Source organism: Dermacentor albipictus, unplaced genomic scaffold (assembly GCF_038994185.2).
Source record: "Dermacentor albipictus isolate Rhodes 1998 colony unplaced genomic scaffold, USDA_Dalb.pri_finalv2 scaffold_16, whole genome shotgun sequence".
Taxonomy (NCBI): domain Eukaryota; kingdom Metazoa; phylum Arthropoda; class Arachnida; order Ixodida; family Ixodidae; genus Dermacentor; species Dermacentor albipictus.
In genome coordinates this window covers 7,335,208-7,350,632 of record NW_027225570.1, presented here as the reverse complement: position 1 = coordinate 7,350,632, position 15,425 = coordinate 7,335,208, and the positions used below count along the sequence as shown (strand labels likewise).

Here is a 15,425-nt window from a genome sequence, read left to right as displayed (position 1 = left end):
TTGGTGGCAAAGAAAACAAAACAATCCAACTAGCCCGTTCTGACAATGTCGCGATCCCTCCGAATCAGTGCTGTTCCGTTTTGAATGATGTATTTGCTTCTGTCTTTCACAAATGTGCTCCTGCCACTCTATCGTCGGTAACTAAATGCTCCTATTTACCAATGAACTCCATTTATATAGATTGGGTCGGCATACAAAAGTTGATTGAAAACCTGAAAATATCTTTTTCATCAGGTGAAGACTCAATAAACTGTAAAATGCTTAATATTACTGAACCATATTCTTCCATTATGCTTTCGATGCTCTTTTCCCAGTCTCTAGGTTCCTCAGTTCTTCCAAGCGATTGGAGGGTTGGCAAGGTTCTTCCGATCCCTAAATCAGGTAACACTCATTCCCCCAATAACTATCGTCCTATATCACTTACAAGTATACCATGCAAAATATTGGAGCATATTATACATTCTCATCTGATTGATTTCCTTGAGTCTAATTCCTTCTTTTCGACTGAACAACACGGTTTCAGGAAAACATTTTCATGTGAAACACAACTCATATGTTTTACTAATGACCTATTTACCCATACTGATATGGGCTTCGATGTAGACTGCGTGTTTTTGGACTTTGCAAAAGCTTTCGACACTGTTTCACATGATCTCATTCTTAAACTTAGCATGCTTAACATTGACCCTAATGTACTAAACTGGATTAAAAGCTTTCTGTCTAATCGAACTCAGTACGTTTCAGCTAATGAATGTTCATCCTCTCGCACTTCCGTAACATCGGGTGTACCACAGGGATCGGTACTGGGACCCCTCCTTTTCCTCATTTACATAAACGACCTTGCTAAATGCATTTCCCATTCATCTATCAGGCTTTTCGCAGATGACTGCGTCATTTATCGCAAAATAACTAACCACACTGATACTGATAAGCTTCAAGACGATCTTAGAAGCATATCCAACTGGTGCGATAAATGGCTCATGCGACTAAACGTTAATAAATGTAAAACAATGCATGTATCAAGCCGCACTAACACTGACAATACGCGTGTTTACTTACTTCACGATACTTCTCTTGAATCCGTCAACTCGTACAAATACCTAGGTGTCCATATTTCACGTAACTTATCATGGCATACGCACATCAAACACGTCACTAATAACGCTAACCAGGTTCTTGGATACTTGCGTCGAAATTTCTCTACTGCACCTATGCCGATAAAGCTTACCATTAGTGCGACCAAAGCTAGAATATGCATCCACCGTATGGGATCCCCATCAACTCACACTGATAAACACTATAGAATCCATCCAGAATCGCGCAGCACGTTTCATCTTATCTAACTATTCCCGATACGCCAGCATTACTACCATGAAAAACACACTTACATTACCGGAGCTTTCATTGCGCCGTAAATGTTTTAGACTGTGTCTTTTCCACAGGCTGTATCACCACAACCCACTATTAACCCTTTCGCTGTCACGGACGTACCGGTACGTCATGGCGCTCCCGCCCCCTCAGTGTCACTGACGTACCGGTACGTTCTCTATCGTGCGTTCAAAATTTCGCGCCTGAGCGCAAAGCTGGCGTTCCTGGATTGGCCCCGCCATCTGTAGAATATTTCTACAAGTTCGTATTTTCGCCCAGCACTGTGTTGATACATGTATTGAAGAGTACGGTGCGACTGCCCCTCCCCCCTCTCTCCTTGCTCAGTGGCGCGGTCACTCCGCGTTCGCTGGATCATGCGTCGCGCGCGTGTGGTTATAGGTTCAAGGGTTGTTCTGCTATCTTCGCTGGCTTGAAGGTTTTTTTTTTTTCTGTTAGTGCGTCTGCTACGGCGCGTCTAGTTCAGAGGCGCGCGCCGTTGCCTCTCCGAAGAGAGATCGACACATGATTGCTTCTCTCGCCGCACCTTCGCTTCCGGCTTGCTGCAGTAAATGTAAAGCCCCTCAAACTTTGTTTTAATCTTTTTCCGTCTCACTCTATCTTCTTGATCAGACAACGTCATGTATCTCTCCGTTGTGCGGGCGATTGAAAGCGCATCCTCCCTGCGCGCGGTTAGTTCCCTGGTATGCTCGTTCCCTGAAACCAAGCCGTCACTGGGGGTGCGTCACGGCCAGATTTGTCCGACAGCGAAAGGGTTAAAGGATCATCTTATTACTCGCCCTTCATACATTTCATCCCGTTTTGATCACATGTTTAAAGTTGGTGTTCCATATTTTAGAACAAAGATGTGTCATGGTTCTTTTATTCCTAAAACCAGCGCCGACTGGAACGACCTTCCTCCCTCCATCGCTGCCATTTCTGACGTTGGCAATTTCAAAACTGCTGTATTTTCTGCCGTTTTGTAATACCTATTATTGTATAATTATGTACTTTTTTTTCCACTTACCACTCCTTTCTGTAATGCCTTCAGGCCAGGAAAGTATCCGAAATAAATAAATAAATAAATACGTTCTAAGTATTGTCGACGGACTCGGGCATCCTCCACAATACTACATCTCGAATAGCTTGGCTGCCTTTCTCTTCTTGCCATGCGTTGGCCCCCAGAGCAGGTCACTGGTGTGGTAATGTTGAGATCTTTCATTATATGTACAAACTAACACATCAAGCAAAAATGATTTACATAATCAACAGCATACGCTGGCCATACAGATCTGCCAAAATGCACTAGATGGATATAGCCTGGCAAGGCTTGTTCCTACTGCTAAAGGGAATGAAAGGAACATACGTTCTGAGCAAGATGAGTGTGCAAAATTACAGACAGAAGTGCGCCGTCACAGTTTCCCAACTTTGAAATGCCTCCCTCCCCCCTATGGCTCCACTACGCTTATCAATGCGTCAGTGGTGTGTTCTCATGATGCCGCGACCATCACATAGCGTGAAACCCTGCATCGAGCTGCCGCTACAAGTAAAGCCATGTATCAGTAGCTACCGTATTTATTCGCATAATGATCACAAGTGTTTGTCAAAAAATGTTATGCAAATTCAGGGGTGCGATCATTACGCGGGTTAAATTTCCCACAATAAGTAAAAAAAAAAATTTTCATCCTGCGTTTGCTGCCAGATGACAACAGGTCAACAAATAGGCGGCTGCCATTGTATGTAGTGCGGGACCTCAAAACAAAAATGGCGGCCTGCAGAGCAAGCTGAACGCGCCAAACGCGATTTTTTTTCTTCTCGTGAGTACATTACGTGCATTGAAACAGTTTCTTCCGTATCAGTAATGAATAATATTGTTAATATCAGCAAGTTTACGGTAATAACGTAGCCATTTCCACTTTGAGGGGATAGAAACAGAAGGGCACGCTTAGCTGCCAGTGACATAGAAACACATGGCCGGCATGCTGCGGAAACTGCGGCATCTGTCTTCACTAATATCCTAATACAGCATGTTTCCGCTAAGGGCGGGCGAATATCTTAGCTGTGTTACAAGCGTCAGCATATGAATAGGGTACAGTTCTAACGTATCAGTGTAAACGTGGCTACTAAAGGCTAGTATGCTTCGCATCCTGGGCTTGACCTTAGCTAAGCCACAGCCATTTTTCTGGTTGTTGACCACAACCATTAAAAAGCCTACACATAATAACGGCAAGTTTGGTTGTACCTCTTTTTGTCATGGAAGTGCGGGAAGTGATGAAAGTAATGAAATGAGGCATCTACTTAAGTATGTTTGGTGCGTGCAGACCGCTAGGTTTGTCTTGAGTCGTTCGTGTAGCATTCAACAGATGGTAAGCACAATCATTATAAGCTAGACTTGGCACACGACATATCGCTGCGGCAAGTTCGGGGTGCGATCATTACACGGGAAATTTTAAAAATCAAATTTCGACGACAAGATTCAAGGGTGCGATCATTATGCGAGTAAATACGGTATTTGCTTGGGAGCACTTGAGTAGCGGTGTGCAAGCGCGTATCTATTTTCTATTTTGGATGTTTCACGCGCTTTTCTTTTTTCTTGGGAAAACCAACGAGGCAAAGCTGAGCTCGAAACAATTTGTTTCGTGCTACAACTACAACTTCGTAATTGATATGTTTATGATTCAAGCAATAATTAAAAGTTTACTAATTAAAATGTATTAATACTTTGTGATGAAAAATATACTCGCTGTAAGTACGCACGACTACGGCTACTATGCAGTCGGTACGATTTCTCTAGAGCTCATGAGTTTTAAAAAAATCTTGGTCCAAGGTCATTGGGACACCCAGTGTGTGCGTGTGTGTGTTTCCAACTGACCTGCACATTCTTGGTTGTACAGTTATTGGACTGGTAGCTAGCCACATTATAGGCTATCAGGGTTAATATTTCTGTACATCACTTTTGTATTGTTGAAAATAATGTTCCACTGACTGCTAATAACTAGCCCACTTCCAATTAAGCCTTGCTTAAAGGTAGTCACGAAAGCGGACACCTGAATGGATGAACACAGTACAAAACAAGGGAAGGCTGAACCTAAGGCCAGCATTTTGAAAAGTGGACAATGATAATAGGGCCCAGACAAGCACTTTGCCGAAACTCCTCCTTGTTGCTCAAGAAGAGCATCTCTGCACTGTCCATGTATACCAGCTCATAAAACTCGAGCTAGCTAAAGCATCCTGTCATTACAATGTAGACTGCTACTGTGCTCAAAGAAAGCTCTTCCTTCTTGCCATCAGGGCGCTACATTACAGCTGGGGGGTGCTGCTAAAGTTACAGCTATTCAGCTACCTCAACTGCAACCTTCTTATCATTTTTTCCGAAATATCATACTTTCCATGTGATGAAAACGCAGCCCTCTTTTTATGGCAGCAGTTGAGCGCTCAGTATAAAGACAAAAAACAGAGAGACACACACACACCGGACACCCCTGCGTCTCCCTGTGTTTTGTCTTTACTACTGCTGCTGCCACTCAAGATACACCAACAAGGCCATTTCGCCGCACTTGTCAACTTCATTCTTCTTTTCACTGTGGTGTTCACTCGCATATTTAGTGGTAGTACTTCCATACTGTAATGCTTTTGACATTGTGTTATGCCCTTTACTGCTATCATTTATTGCACTAACACAAAGACTTCACGGCTTTTCCAGGGCACCATAATTTGATTGACAGACTTAATATTTGACTTACAATTACAGGAAACAAAGAAGCATCATTAGGCACGAGTTCATGTTCAAAACAATGCAACCACATTACCTACATGCACAGGAAAAAAGGCAAATACACGAATGAAATGAAATCGAAATACAAGAAGCCAGACCAGAAGGCACTAAGTTATCCATTACGAAACACCTTATTACATTATATCCATATTTATCAGTAACCGCATAAATTTGCATAATAAATTCTGGTAATGCCATTTCTTTTGCCCTTCTCATTTTTTTTTATACACGTGCAAGAGTGTAGTGTTCAATGCTGTTGCCATCAGCTGACGGACACTGCCTCACAAGCCGCTGTAGACACACCTCCTTTTCTGCATTTGTAAATGTAATCCCTTACCAAACACTTAGTTTTGGCTCCAGAGATCATTTAGCCCCTGCCATGCACCATCACACATTGCAATGACAGGTAACCAAGTGGGAGAACTAGCTTAACTTCACTGTTCTCATCTACATATAATTTAAACTCAATTGCACATCCTTGCACATAGACAATTGCCTCACCTTTGATTGGGAGAGTCCCGTGGGTGCCTTGAAAAGGAAAATGCAAAAGATATGTTGTTAATCAACTCGAAGAAAGAACACCAATGTACGAAAGGGCCATTTTTAAACAAGGAAGCATAAATAAAGCTTCAGTAAACAACGCAAGAATAAGACTACGTTTTGCATCATTGCCGCCAAATTTCTAACAGTGAATTTGTTTCAGTAGTCCATTGTAGCACGCTTTTGATAGTTGTATGGACAAATACATAATAACTACACAAATAATAACTTCTATTACATTATTGATCATCATCATCAGCAGCAGCTACCTGGTTACGCCCACTGCACGGCGAAGGCCTCTCCCGTACTTCTCCAACTACCCCGGTCATGTACTAATTGGGGCCATGTCGTCCCTGCAAGCTGCTTAATCCCATCCACCCACCTAACTTTCTGCCGCCCCCTGCTACACTTCCCTTCCCTTGGAATCCAGTCCATAACCTTTAATGCCCATCGGTTATCTTCCCTCCTCATTACATGTCCTGCCCATGCCCATTTCTTTTTCTTGATTTCAACTAAAATGTCATTAACTCGCGTTTGTTCCCTCACCCAATCTGCTCTTTTCTTTTCCCTTAACATTGCACCTATCATTCTTTCCATAGCTTGTTGCGTCATCCTCAATTTAAGTAGAACCCTTTTCATAAGCCTCCAGGTTTCTGCACCGTACGTGAGTAATAGTACGTGAGTACAACGAAGATTACTGCAATGTAATTGCCTGAACAACTAAGGAATTTAGATGCCGCCAACGGTTGACCTGCAACGAACATCACATGGTCGGCCCTCCACAGAGGCCACCTGACTGTACTCTGTGCTAACGGCAGCGTTAGCGATGTACTTGACAAAAGTGCCAATGGCAGAGTGTTGTACTGCTCCAGGAATTGCTACACTCCTACGCTGCCAGTCGCTGTGTAATGCAGTGCTGCTGTGGGTGCAGTGGCACCTGACGTCGCAGTTGACATCATCATAACTGATGTCTTCAAAGCTACCTAGGGCGGTGTATGGTTGTTACCGAAGACAACAGTGACGAAGTGCCTCTGAGCATGGTCGCAGGCGGCAAGGAAGGCGACAGCTGTAGCTTTTTACCTGACATCATATCATTCCCACGTTTCGCTGCCGTGAACCACTGGAATTGCACATTCCATCAAGGAAAGTCTGCACAAAAATATGTAGACCTATTTCACTAAGCCTCCCTTGGACTCGAGTTAAATCATTTTTGTTCTCTTTACAAAAAAGTGACCTCTATAACAAAGGATTTTAGGGGTCCCAAGCAATTTGTTATAAAAGTGTTTCACTGCATTCCGATTATTCAGGGGGTTTCTGATTATTTCGAGCAATCCCCGCGAAGCCTAATAATCTATCAGCTACTCTACATCGCCTTACATTAGCACCTACGCTTTTGTTCTTTTTCTCAGGTCACCTAAGTGCACCCTCCCTTTATCATCATCATCATCATCCTCATCATCATCATCACCAGCCTGTTTTAGGTCCACTGCAGGATGAAGGCCTCTCCCTGTGATCTCCAATTACCCCTGTCCTGTGCCAACCGATTCCAATTAGTGCCTATGAATTTCCTAATTTCAACGCTCCACCTAGTCTTCTGCCATCCTTGACTATGTTGCCATTCTCTTGGTACCCATTCTGTAACCATAATGGTCCAACGGTTATCTTACGGTTACGGTTAGCTGGGCAGCACATTACATGTCCTGCCCAGCTCCATTTTTTTTCTCTTGATGTCAATTAGAATATCGCCTATACCCGTTCGCTCTCTGATCCAAACAACTCTCCTTCTGCCTCTCAAGGTTATGCCTAGCATTCTTCGTTCCATCGCTCTTTGCACGGTCCTTAACTTATTCTCAAGCTTCTTTGTCAGTCTCCGAGTCCGCCCCATATGTCAGCACTGGTAAAATGCACTGATCATATACCTTCCTTTTAAATGATAATGGTAAGCTTCTAGTCAGGAGCTGACAATTAATGTCTGCCATATGCGATCCAACCTATTTTTCTTCTTCTATGAATTTCCTTCTCATAATCAGGGTTCTCTGTAGTTAAATTGACCTAGGTAAACATACTCCTTCACAGACTCTAGAGGCTAACTGGCAATCCTGAATTCTTGTTCCCTTGCACAGCTATTCATCACCATCTTTGTCTTCTGCATAATAATTAACCCCACTCTTACGCTCTCTCTGTTAAGGTCCTAATTCATTTGTTGTAACTCGTCTGCATTGTTGCTGAATAGAACAATCTCGTCAGCAAACCAAAGGTTACTGAAATATTTGCCGTCGATCCTTACTCCAAAGCCTTCCCAGTTTAATAGCTTAAATACTTCTTCCAAGCACGCCATGAATAGCATTGGAGGGATTGTGTCTCCCTGTCTGACCCTTTTCTTCATAGGTATCTTCCTGCTTTTCTTGGGTAGAATTAAGGTAGCTGCAGAACCTCTGAAGATAGTTTCCAAGCTATTTACGTAAGCATTCTGTACTCCTTGATTACATAATGCCTCTATGACTGCTGGTATCTCTACTGAATGAAATGCCTTTATTTAATTTATAAAAACTATATAAAGAGGCTTATTGTACTCTCCAAATTTCCTGATAACTTGATTAATGACATGGATTTGACCTATTGTAGCATATTCCTTCCTGAAGCCAGCCTGTTCCCTTCATTGACTAAAGTTCAGTGTTGCCCTTATTGTATTTTAGATTACTTTGGTGAATATTTTATATAATACTGGGAGTAAGCTAATGGGCCTATAATTTTTGAATTCTTTAACATCTCCCTTTTTGTGGATTAGTATAATGATTAGTATAATATAACCCTCGCCTTATATTCGAATAAATATGTAATAATTTGATTTGATGTGGGTTATATCAAAACGTCAGCCAAGGAAATAGAATGGGTTGGAATCTGCTTTATAATGTTCAGCAGCAACATTTTGCAACTGCAGACGTACGAAGGCCTTTGTATTTTCATGGCTGCAAATAGACCAAGCAATGCGTGCAAGTGTTATTTACAGGCGATATGTGGTTTGACTTTTGGTAAATAATGTCCGCCTACCTGAACAATCCAGATCGAGGACTAGAATTATGGTGTCTGTAACAGGCGACTTTTAAAAATTCTATAAAACTGAAAAATGATCACCCCGTATACTAGCCACCACCCGCTGGCCAGCAGATGACAAGAAGAGCAGATGAAGACGTGCAGACGATGAGGAGAGTGGTGGCAGTGCCTACTGTGATATTAGTTGTTGGATTCAAAAATTGTTTCCTTGCTTAAGACAAAACTTACTCAAATAAAAATACAAGATCACAAGCTAATTGAGCTATCTGACATATACTTATCTGCAGGGCCTTCATGCTTAAATTCGGCCTGAATGCTGCCGGAAATTCATTTTTTCCCAACTTTGGAGGTATTTTTCTCGAAAAATATATATTTCTTAATAACTACAAATTATTTTTAGCATACACCATAGCAACAGGCAAAAAGGGAGAAAAAACTGTACCTGAAAAATAAACGCAGTATCTACAAAAACTTCCTGAAAACGCAACTTTTATTCTTTTTCAACTGAGCCAAATAAAATTATAAAATGCTTTCAATTAAGACGTCACATGTAAGAAGGATGCCAATACAATGTTCTGAAAAACTTTTATTGCACCTAGTTTCAGACCTGAATGAAAAAAAAATCTACCTCCAACCAACTTTTGCTTCTTTACGTAAATTTCAGAGCGCTCACGTAACCAAAAAAAAAAAACACACTTTAGTGAAACCTTGTCACATAGTTTCTCACTAAAACATCTAGAGGGAAATCTTGTGCCACTGTCTATGGAAGTTTCCTAAGGGGCGCTGTGCCATCATGGGAATGACTGTATAAATGTGTCTGCGAGGCTTGTGTTGGCTGGTGCTGTAAGAGGCTTCGTCTATAATGTGGATATGGCTACACATATAACGTGTTCTTAAAGTAAAATCTAATGAAATGTTTCAATTCATGCATATTACATCTTTACTCAAAAGCAAGAACAGACAACAAACTGTTTCAAAGCGAGCGCAAATCTTGTCATGTGTCTTCTAACTTTAGCATCCCGCTGATACTTTTTACGTTTTATATAATTGCACATGCAACAATAAGTTCTCACAGTTAAATAAATCATGTTTTTGTGCAATAATAAAGCTAAAACAGCTTCTTACGTGCCGTTTTAGTAGAAAATGAATCATTGTGACAGACGGAACGATGCTTGCCTGGCTCTGCGAGAACGATGCCAATCCGAAGTCACAATATACCGGCATTCTCAAGCATACCACAGCGCAGCAGCGCCAGATTTCCCTCTAGGTAATATAGTGAAAAACTCTATGCCTTTTCACATCCAGCACCCCCCCCCCCCCCCACCCCTTTTTCTTCCCAAGGAAGTCAATAATGGTCACTTTTTGAGTCTGGGACATTTCGCGTTAAATAACCCATTGTCAACTGCGCTTGCATGTGGGGTCATTCTTGTGCTTCATTCCGTCTATAACACATTGCGCTATACGTTGATATCACCGAGGTCATAGCAGTGCACACAGAACGATGTTGCGCTATACGCCCCGTATTGCACCACCAATCTGGAGTAATTGCGCTAACCCAGTGCAGATTCGATAAAAAAGGGTGGCTTCGGTTCTGTGACACAAGGCAACACTAGTCAGATAGGGTGGAACGACTGAAATTTAAGGAATTTCGGAGATTTACACCATGAATGTGAATATCAAGTCGGCAATATTGTGGAAATTTCGTGCATCTATAATACCACATCGCATGCGCAGTCATTCATATTTAAAACAGCGCCAAAAAACACGGACAAGGGAGGACACGGGACGAGCGCTGATGGAGCAGCGCTCGTCCTGTGTCCTTCCTTGTACGTGTTTTTTGGCACTGTTTTAAATATGAATGATCCGTACCAATTAGCTCGCACCCAAACCCTTCTGAGTCATGCACAGTCGTCAGTGTTATAATGCTGAAATGCGGCAGGGGCAAAAGGCCACCTTCACGAAGTGCCGACGCCTCTGCAATCCGCAGTCCACAATTCCCCACGTATACGCACCTGAGGCGTCTTGTTGAGACATTGTTCACCGTGCCTCAAGATGGGAAGCAAAGGTATTATCGGTGGTCTGCTTTCGGACAGCAAGCCTATCCATTCTGGCTAACGCGCAGTCCTTATCATGTACACTGCTAGCGGAACCCTTATCTAAAGATAAAGGCGGCACACTCCACTACGCATGCAGGTGGACACAACAGTCATTGGGCCTCCAGAGAGAGCGGCCAAAACAGAAACAGCGCTCGTACTGCGGTGGTGCATTTTCGGCTGCTCAGATTCGACAACGCAATCAAAGAGGCCAGTTGCGTTTCATTTTGGGGGAACTATTTAGCGGCGCATTCATTTCAGGATAGTTGAACACGTTAATGTGATTAGCAATTTATTTTGATGAGCATGCAGTTGTTTATTCGATTACCTCAAAGGACCCTATGCAGGAGCATTACATGAGGTGCATAAATAAAATACAATCGCTAATATGGGAGTGCAGAACCACGCGACAAGGCAAGTCGTTCAGAGTTGTTTGTACGAAGAAGGATCGGATATGGGCGGAACTGAGGATAAACATCTCTGGAGTGCCTCAAATGAGCTGGTGTGATGACCGCAAGGTCAAGAGGTGAGTAACAAACTCCGAAACGTCGACACCCTATGTTTCTGGCAACCTTTAAGAAATCACCTGTGGCAGATATATCGCCATTCTAGTCGTTGAACCAGTGTACTCCAAGAGGCACACATTGCTTGCACGAGAAATCGAAATGCATAATCAACTAATTCAAACTTCAAGTAATAACCTTGTGGTACATTATTATTAAAACTTCCTTCTGGGCCAGTTGGTGCATACTTGATTTGAAAATTGTAACAACACTAACACATGCATCCACAAAGTAACAAGGACGAGACACAAGCGCTGACTGTCAACCAAATTTTATTGACGGAAGACGGATACCACATATAAGGGGAAAGGCAGAAGTGAAAGGGAAGGAGGCGATAAAATCCGGAAAAAATAACATTGCGCATCGATGAACTTACATGCCGGCAATCAACGGAAACAGACAAAGAAAAACAAAAAAATGAGAAAAAAGGCAAGGGATAGTAACAGACAATCAAATCACTAGGCGGTCGCTTCCAAAAATTGGTTTGGTTTGGTTTTTGGATTGGTTTTGTGGTACACACTGCAATAAACAAATTGTACCAGATGGCATACACCCCCTCCCCCCCCACTTGAAGATAATTCTCTGAATGCAACCGTTTTTCAAGATAGTATGCGCCATGGAACAGGCAGAAAAACTGCACTGTTGTTACACTTTTTTTCACAAAAGCACCATTTTATGTAGTGAAGAAGAAAAGTAACTGCACCACCAATGTATTTCTTCTGGAAGTACAGGAATTAATATTTCAAAACTGGTGTCATTTCGAAAATTCATTCCATGCAGAACCGCATTGCAATGTACAATTTTAAAATTGTAATATGCACCTTAAGGTAATTAGATAAAGATAATTGGGGATTTCATAAATTAGTCGATTATGCATTTCCATGTCTTGGGTAAGTAATGTCCGCCTGCTTGAGCAATACAGCTCATGGATTACAAGCATGCTATATCTGCCACAGATTATTTTTATTTAATTGGTCTTCGCAGAAACATCCAGTAGGTTTTATTTATTTATTTACAGGATACTGCTTGCCTTAGTCTTAGGCCTTGGGCAGGAGTGGACAGTGCGACATACAGATGAGCAAAAAAAAAATGAACAGCAAAAATCATTACCAGAATTCAATACATTGCAATAGACATATTCCCTGATCCGCACAAATCATACAGAGCATTCGAACGCAAAAGCTTTACACAATTTCAATATATATTAGAATATGTATATTTGCTGAACCGCACGAGCTGTAAAGGGCATACTGATAACAACGCGATATTGATAACAAGAAGTCACATTCATACTGGTATGCTAAAAGACATTGCGCATGCTCAGTTGGTTGAGCAGCAAGAATCTACAAATAATAATAACAAGCAAGCGAAAAAAGCACTTCCGTATAATGTAAATCAAAAAGAAAAAAAGGAAGATTAAATTTATACACACATATACATATGCATACACATACATATCAAGTCTAAACGCTATTCAGCATGTTGCAGAATGACTGGACTGTCGGACATTCCACTGTATAGCGAGGAGTGCATTCCACTCACCTATCGTCCGAGAAAAAAACATGTTTTTAAATATGTTTGTTTTGCACAAAAATTCCTTTATTTTTTTTAGATGATTAGATCGTGTTGCATGCCTGGTAACTAAAGTAATATACATACCCTTATCTATCCCCAGCATATCAAGATAAAGTAAATACATGTATTTCAGACGGTCCCTATATCACCTTAATTTTAATGTTTCCAAGTTGGATTTGCTAATAAAACAGTCGGAGATACGTGCCAGCTCTAACAGTTGAATACGAATCGAACGGATTTTCTTTGAACTTATTCTAATTGTGTAATGTTCTTCAGGGTGTAATGTTCTTCAGGGACCACGCCCCATGATGTCACCGGCCATGCCTCCTGCGAGCTCCTGCTAGTTCGGATGGTCGACACCCTTGGACGTCTTGCACCTGGACCTCCAATCCACAGTGGTCCTAAAGCAACTGAAGCAGAAGCTGGCTGCTGACCGAGGGTGCCGTCCCGGGCCTTTGCCGGAGTTGGGAGCTCCAGTTTTCACCAGGAACTTCCGTCCTGGCCCACCCTGGTCCACCGGACAGGTGGTGTCTCCTGCCAGCGGCTCATCGCTGCTCGTCCACATGCCAGATGGGGCCACGTGGCACAGACACACCGGCCATGTTAGGCCTCGCCTCGGGACCTGGCCAGCAGCCTCGACTGTCCCTTCAGAGTTCCAGCCCGCAGGAGGACTTGAGGCAACACCAGTCACTTCCAGCGGAGCACAGCCCACCTCGGAAGCGGCAAGCACTGCCAGTGGTGCGGCACCTGTTGGGCCGTTGTCAAGTCTGGCACCACTCACAAGGCCGACGACTGCGGACCCTGTGGACAAAGCGAGGCTGGCTCAGGCAGCACCCGGCGTTGCCACACTCGGCCCGTTAACACCGGTGCCCAGGCGGAGTACTTGACCACGGAGGCCACCAGACCTTTACTCGCCTGATAGCATGCACCGTCAACCCGGCTAGGGAGGCGGCAGAGCCTCGTACTTTGAACTTGGATGTTTGTTGTTGACAAACAAACTGGTGGTAATGGGGCATAACAAGCATGTGACGCCCCCTCGGGCATATTCTTCGTTGGCCCGCCAGGCTCAGTAGGCAATACTGGTCACCGCACCGCAATAAACACCGACGAGCACAGCTGCTCAGCGGTCAGTCATCGTTCATCACCACCCCCTGCGGAGCGCCTAATGGAGGGTGTCTCGAGCCCTCCCTCGTTCACGAACCTGGGTGGATCGTGACAATCACAAAGAATGAGTTGCAAGCAAAGAGTTTAGCTCAGGATTCATTGCTAAATGAGGTGGTGCAGCATGTTATGTCCAGATGGCCGGATAAGGATTGTTTACCTGGAGAACTAAGGTTGTTTTTTCGTATACAAGAAGAACTGGCAAGTATAGACGGGCAACTGTTTCGTGTTGAACGGGTCGTTCCCCCAGTGACAATCACTTCCAGGCTGGTCATGATGGCACATGAATCGCATCCAGGCATTGTAAGGACCAAGGGAACAGTACTGGTGGCCCGGAATGGACAGTGATGTTGAATCTCTCGTCAGGAATTGAGCTATCTGCAAAGCATCAGATAAATCTGCAAAAACCGTAATGGCCTCATTGGAGCCAGTACAGTGGCCCAAGAAGCCATGGGAAAGCTTGGAATTGGCATCGTTGGGCCGACGGAGCGAGACCCTCCGCAGTGCAGGTTTGCAATCATTATTATTGATTACGACAGCAAGTGGCCCGAGGTGGCATTTCTGTCCACAATCCCTGCACAGGCAGTAGCGAAAGTGCTCTTGGAGCTTTTTGGGAGAGAAGGGTACCCGAAAAGCACTGTGACAATGGGCGTCAGTTCATGTTGACATGTTTTGAGCAGTTTTTACGAGATCGGGGAATCTAGCACTGCGTTACAACATTGTACTACCCGCAATACAATGGTCCGATTGAGCGGTTCAACCGCGTTTTCAAAGAATATATTCAGGTTCCGGCATTGAGAGGAAGACCACTGAAGGAGGTAATCTTGGACTACCTAGGTGTTTACAGGGCCACCCCACATGCAACTACAGGAGCGTCACCGGCTTACCTACTGCATGGAAAATCTAGAACAAGATTGGATGTTGTTGGCCTCCCGGAAAAGGCATTTTTCAAGGAACTGCGTGTCACCATGGAAAAGTTGAAACAGCGCGTTAAGGAGCAGCATCAACGAACAAAAAATACCCCACTGAAAAACGAGGTGCCAAAGCGTCTATCGTTGAGCCAGGCGATTTTAAAAAAATAAAACAATGCGGACCAAAGACGAAACGCAAGTTTTCTTCGCCGATCCAAGTGGAGAGACGAGTGGGTACGAATTCGTTTTTGCTGACAAACGGCACGAAATGGAATGCATCAAAATTAACAGTAATTGGTAAAGTAGGGACAGGACAGGCACAAGCCCTAGCTGACACGGTTACAGCGCAACGCAGTGCAGCCTCAGGGTTTTCCTGTGACCTGGATCT

General features: G+C 43.4%; 1 protein-coding gene across 5 annotated transcripts in view; it reads right to left on the bottom strand.

Moving 5' to 3' along the window:
• Window positions 1-15,425, bottom strand: part of LOC135901674 (rho GTPase-activating protein 1-like) — a 148,747-nt gene that overhangs the window by 107,679 nt on the left and 25,643 nt on the right. For 3 of the 5 annotated variants that reach the window (XM_065431516.1, XM_065431515.1, XM_065431513.1), the window contains one exon: window positions 5,642-5,668. The exons of 1 other annotated variant lie outside the window; for it this stretch is intronic. In XM_065431516.1, the coding sequence (XP_065287588.1) occupies window positions 5,642-5,668 (27 nt within the window). Of the gene's footprint in view, window positions 1-5,641; window positions 5,669-10,746; window positions 10,832-15,425 lie in introns of those variants that run through there. One more of the 5 variants, XM_065431517.1, reaches the window with a different exon arrangement.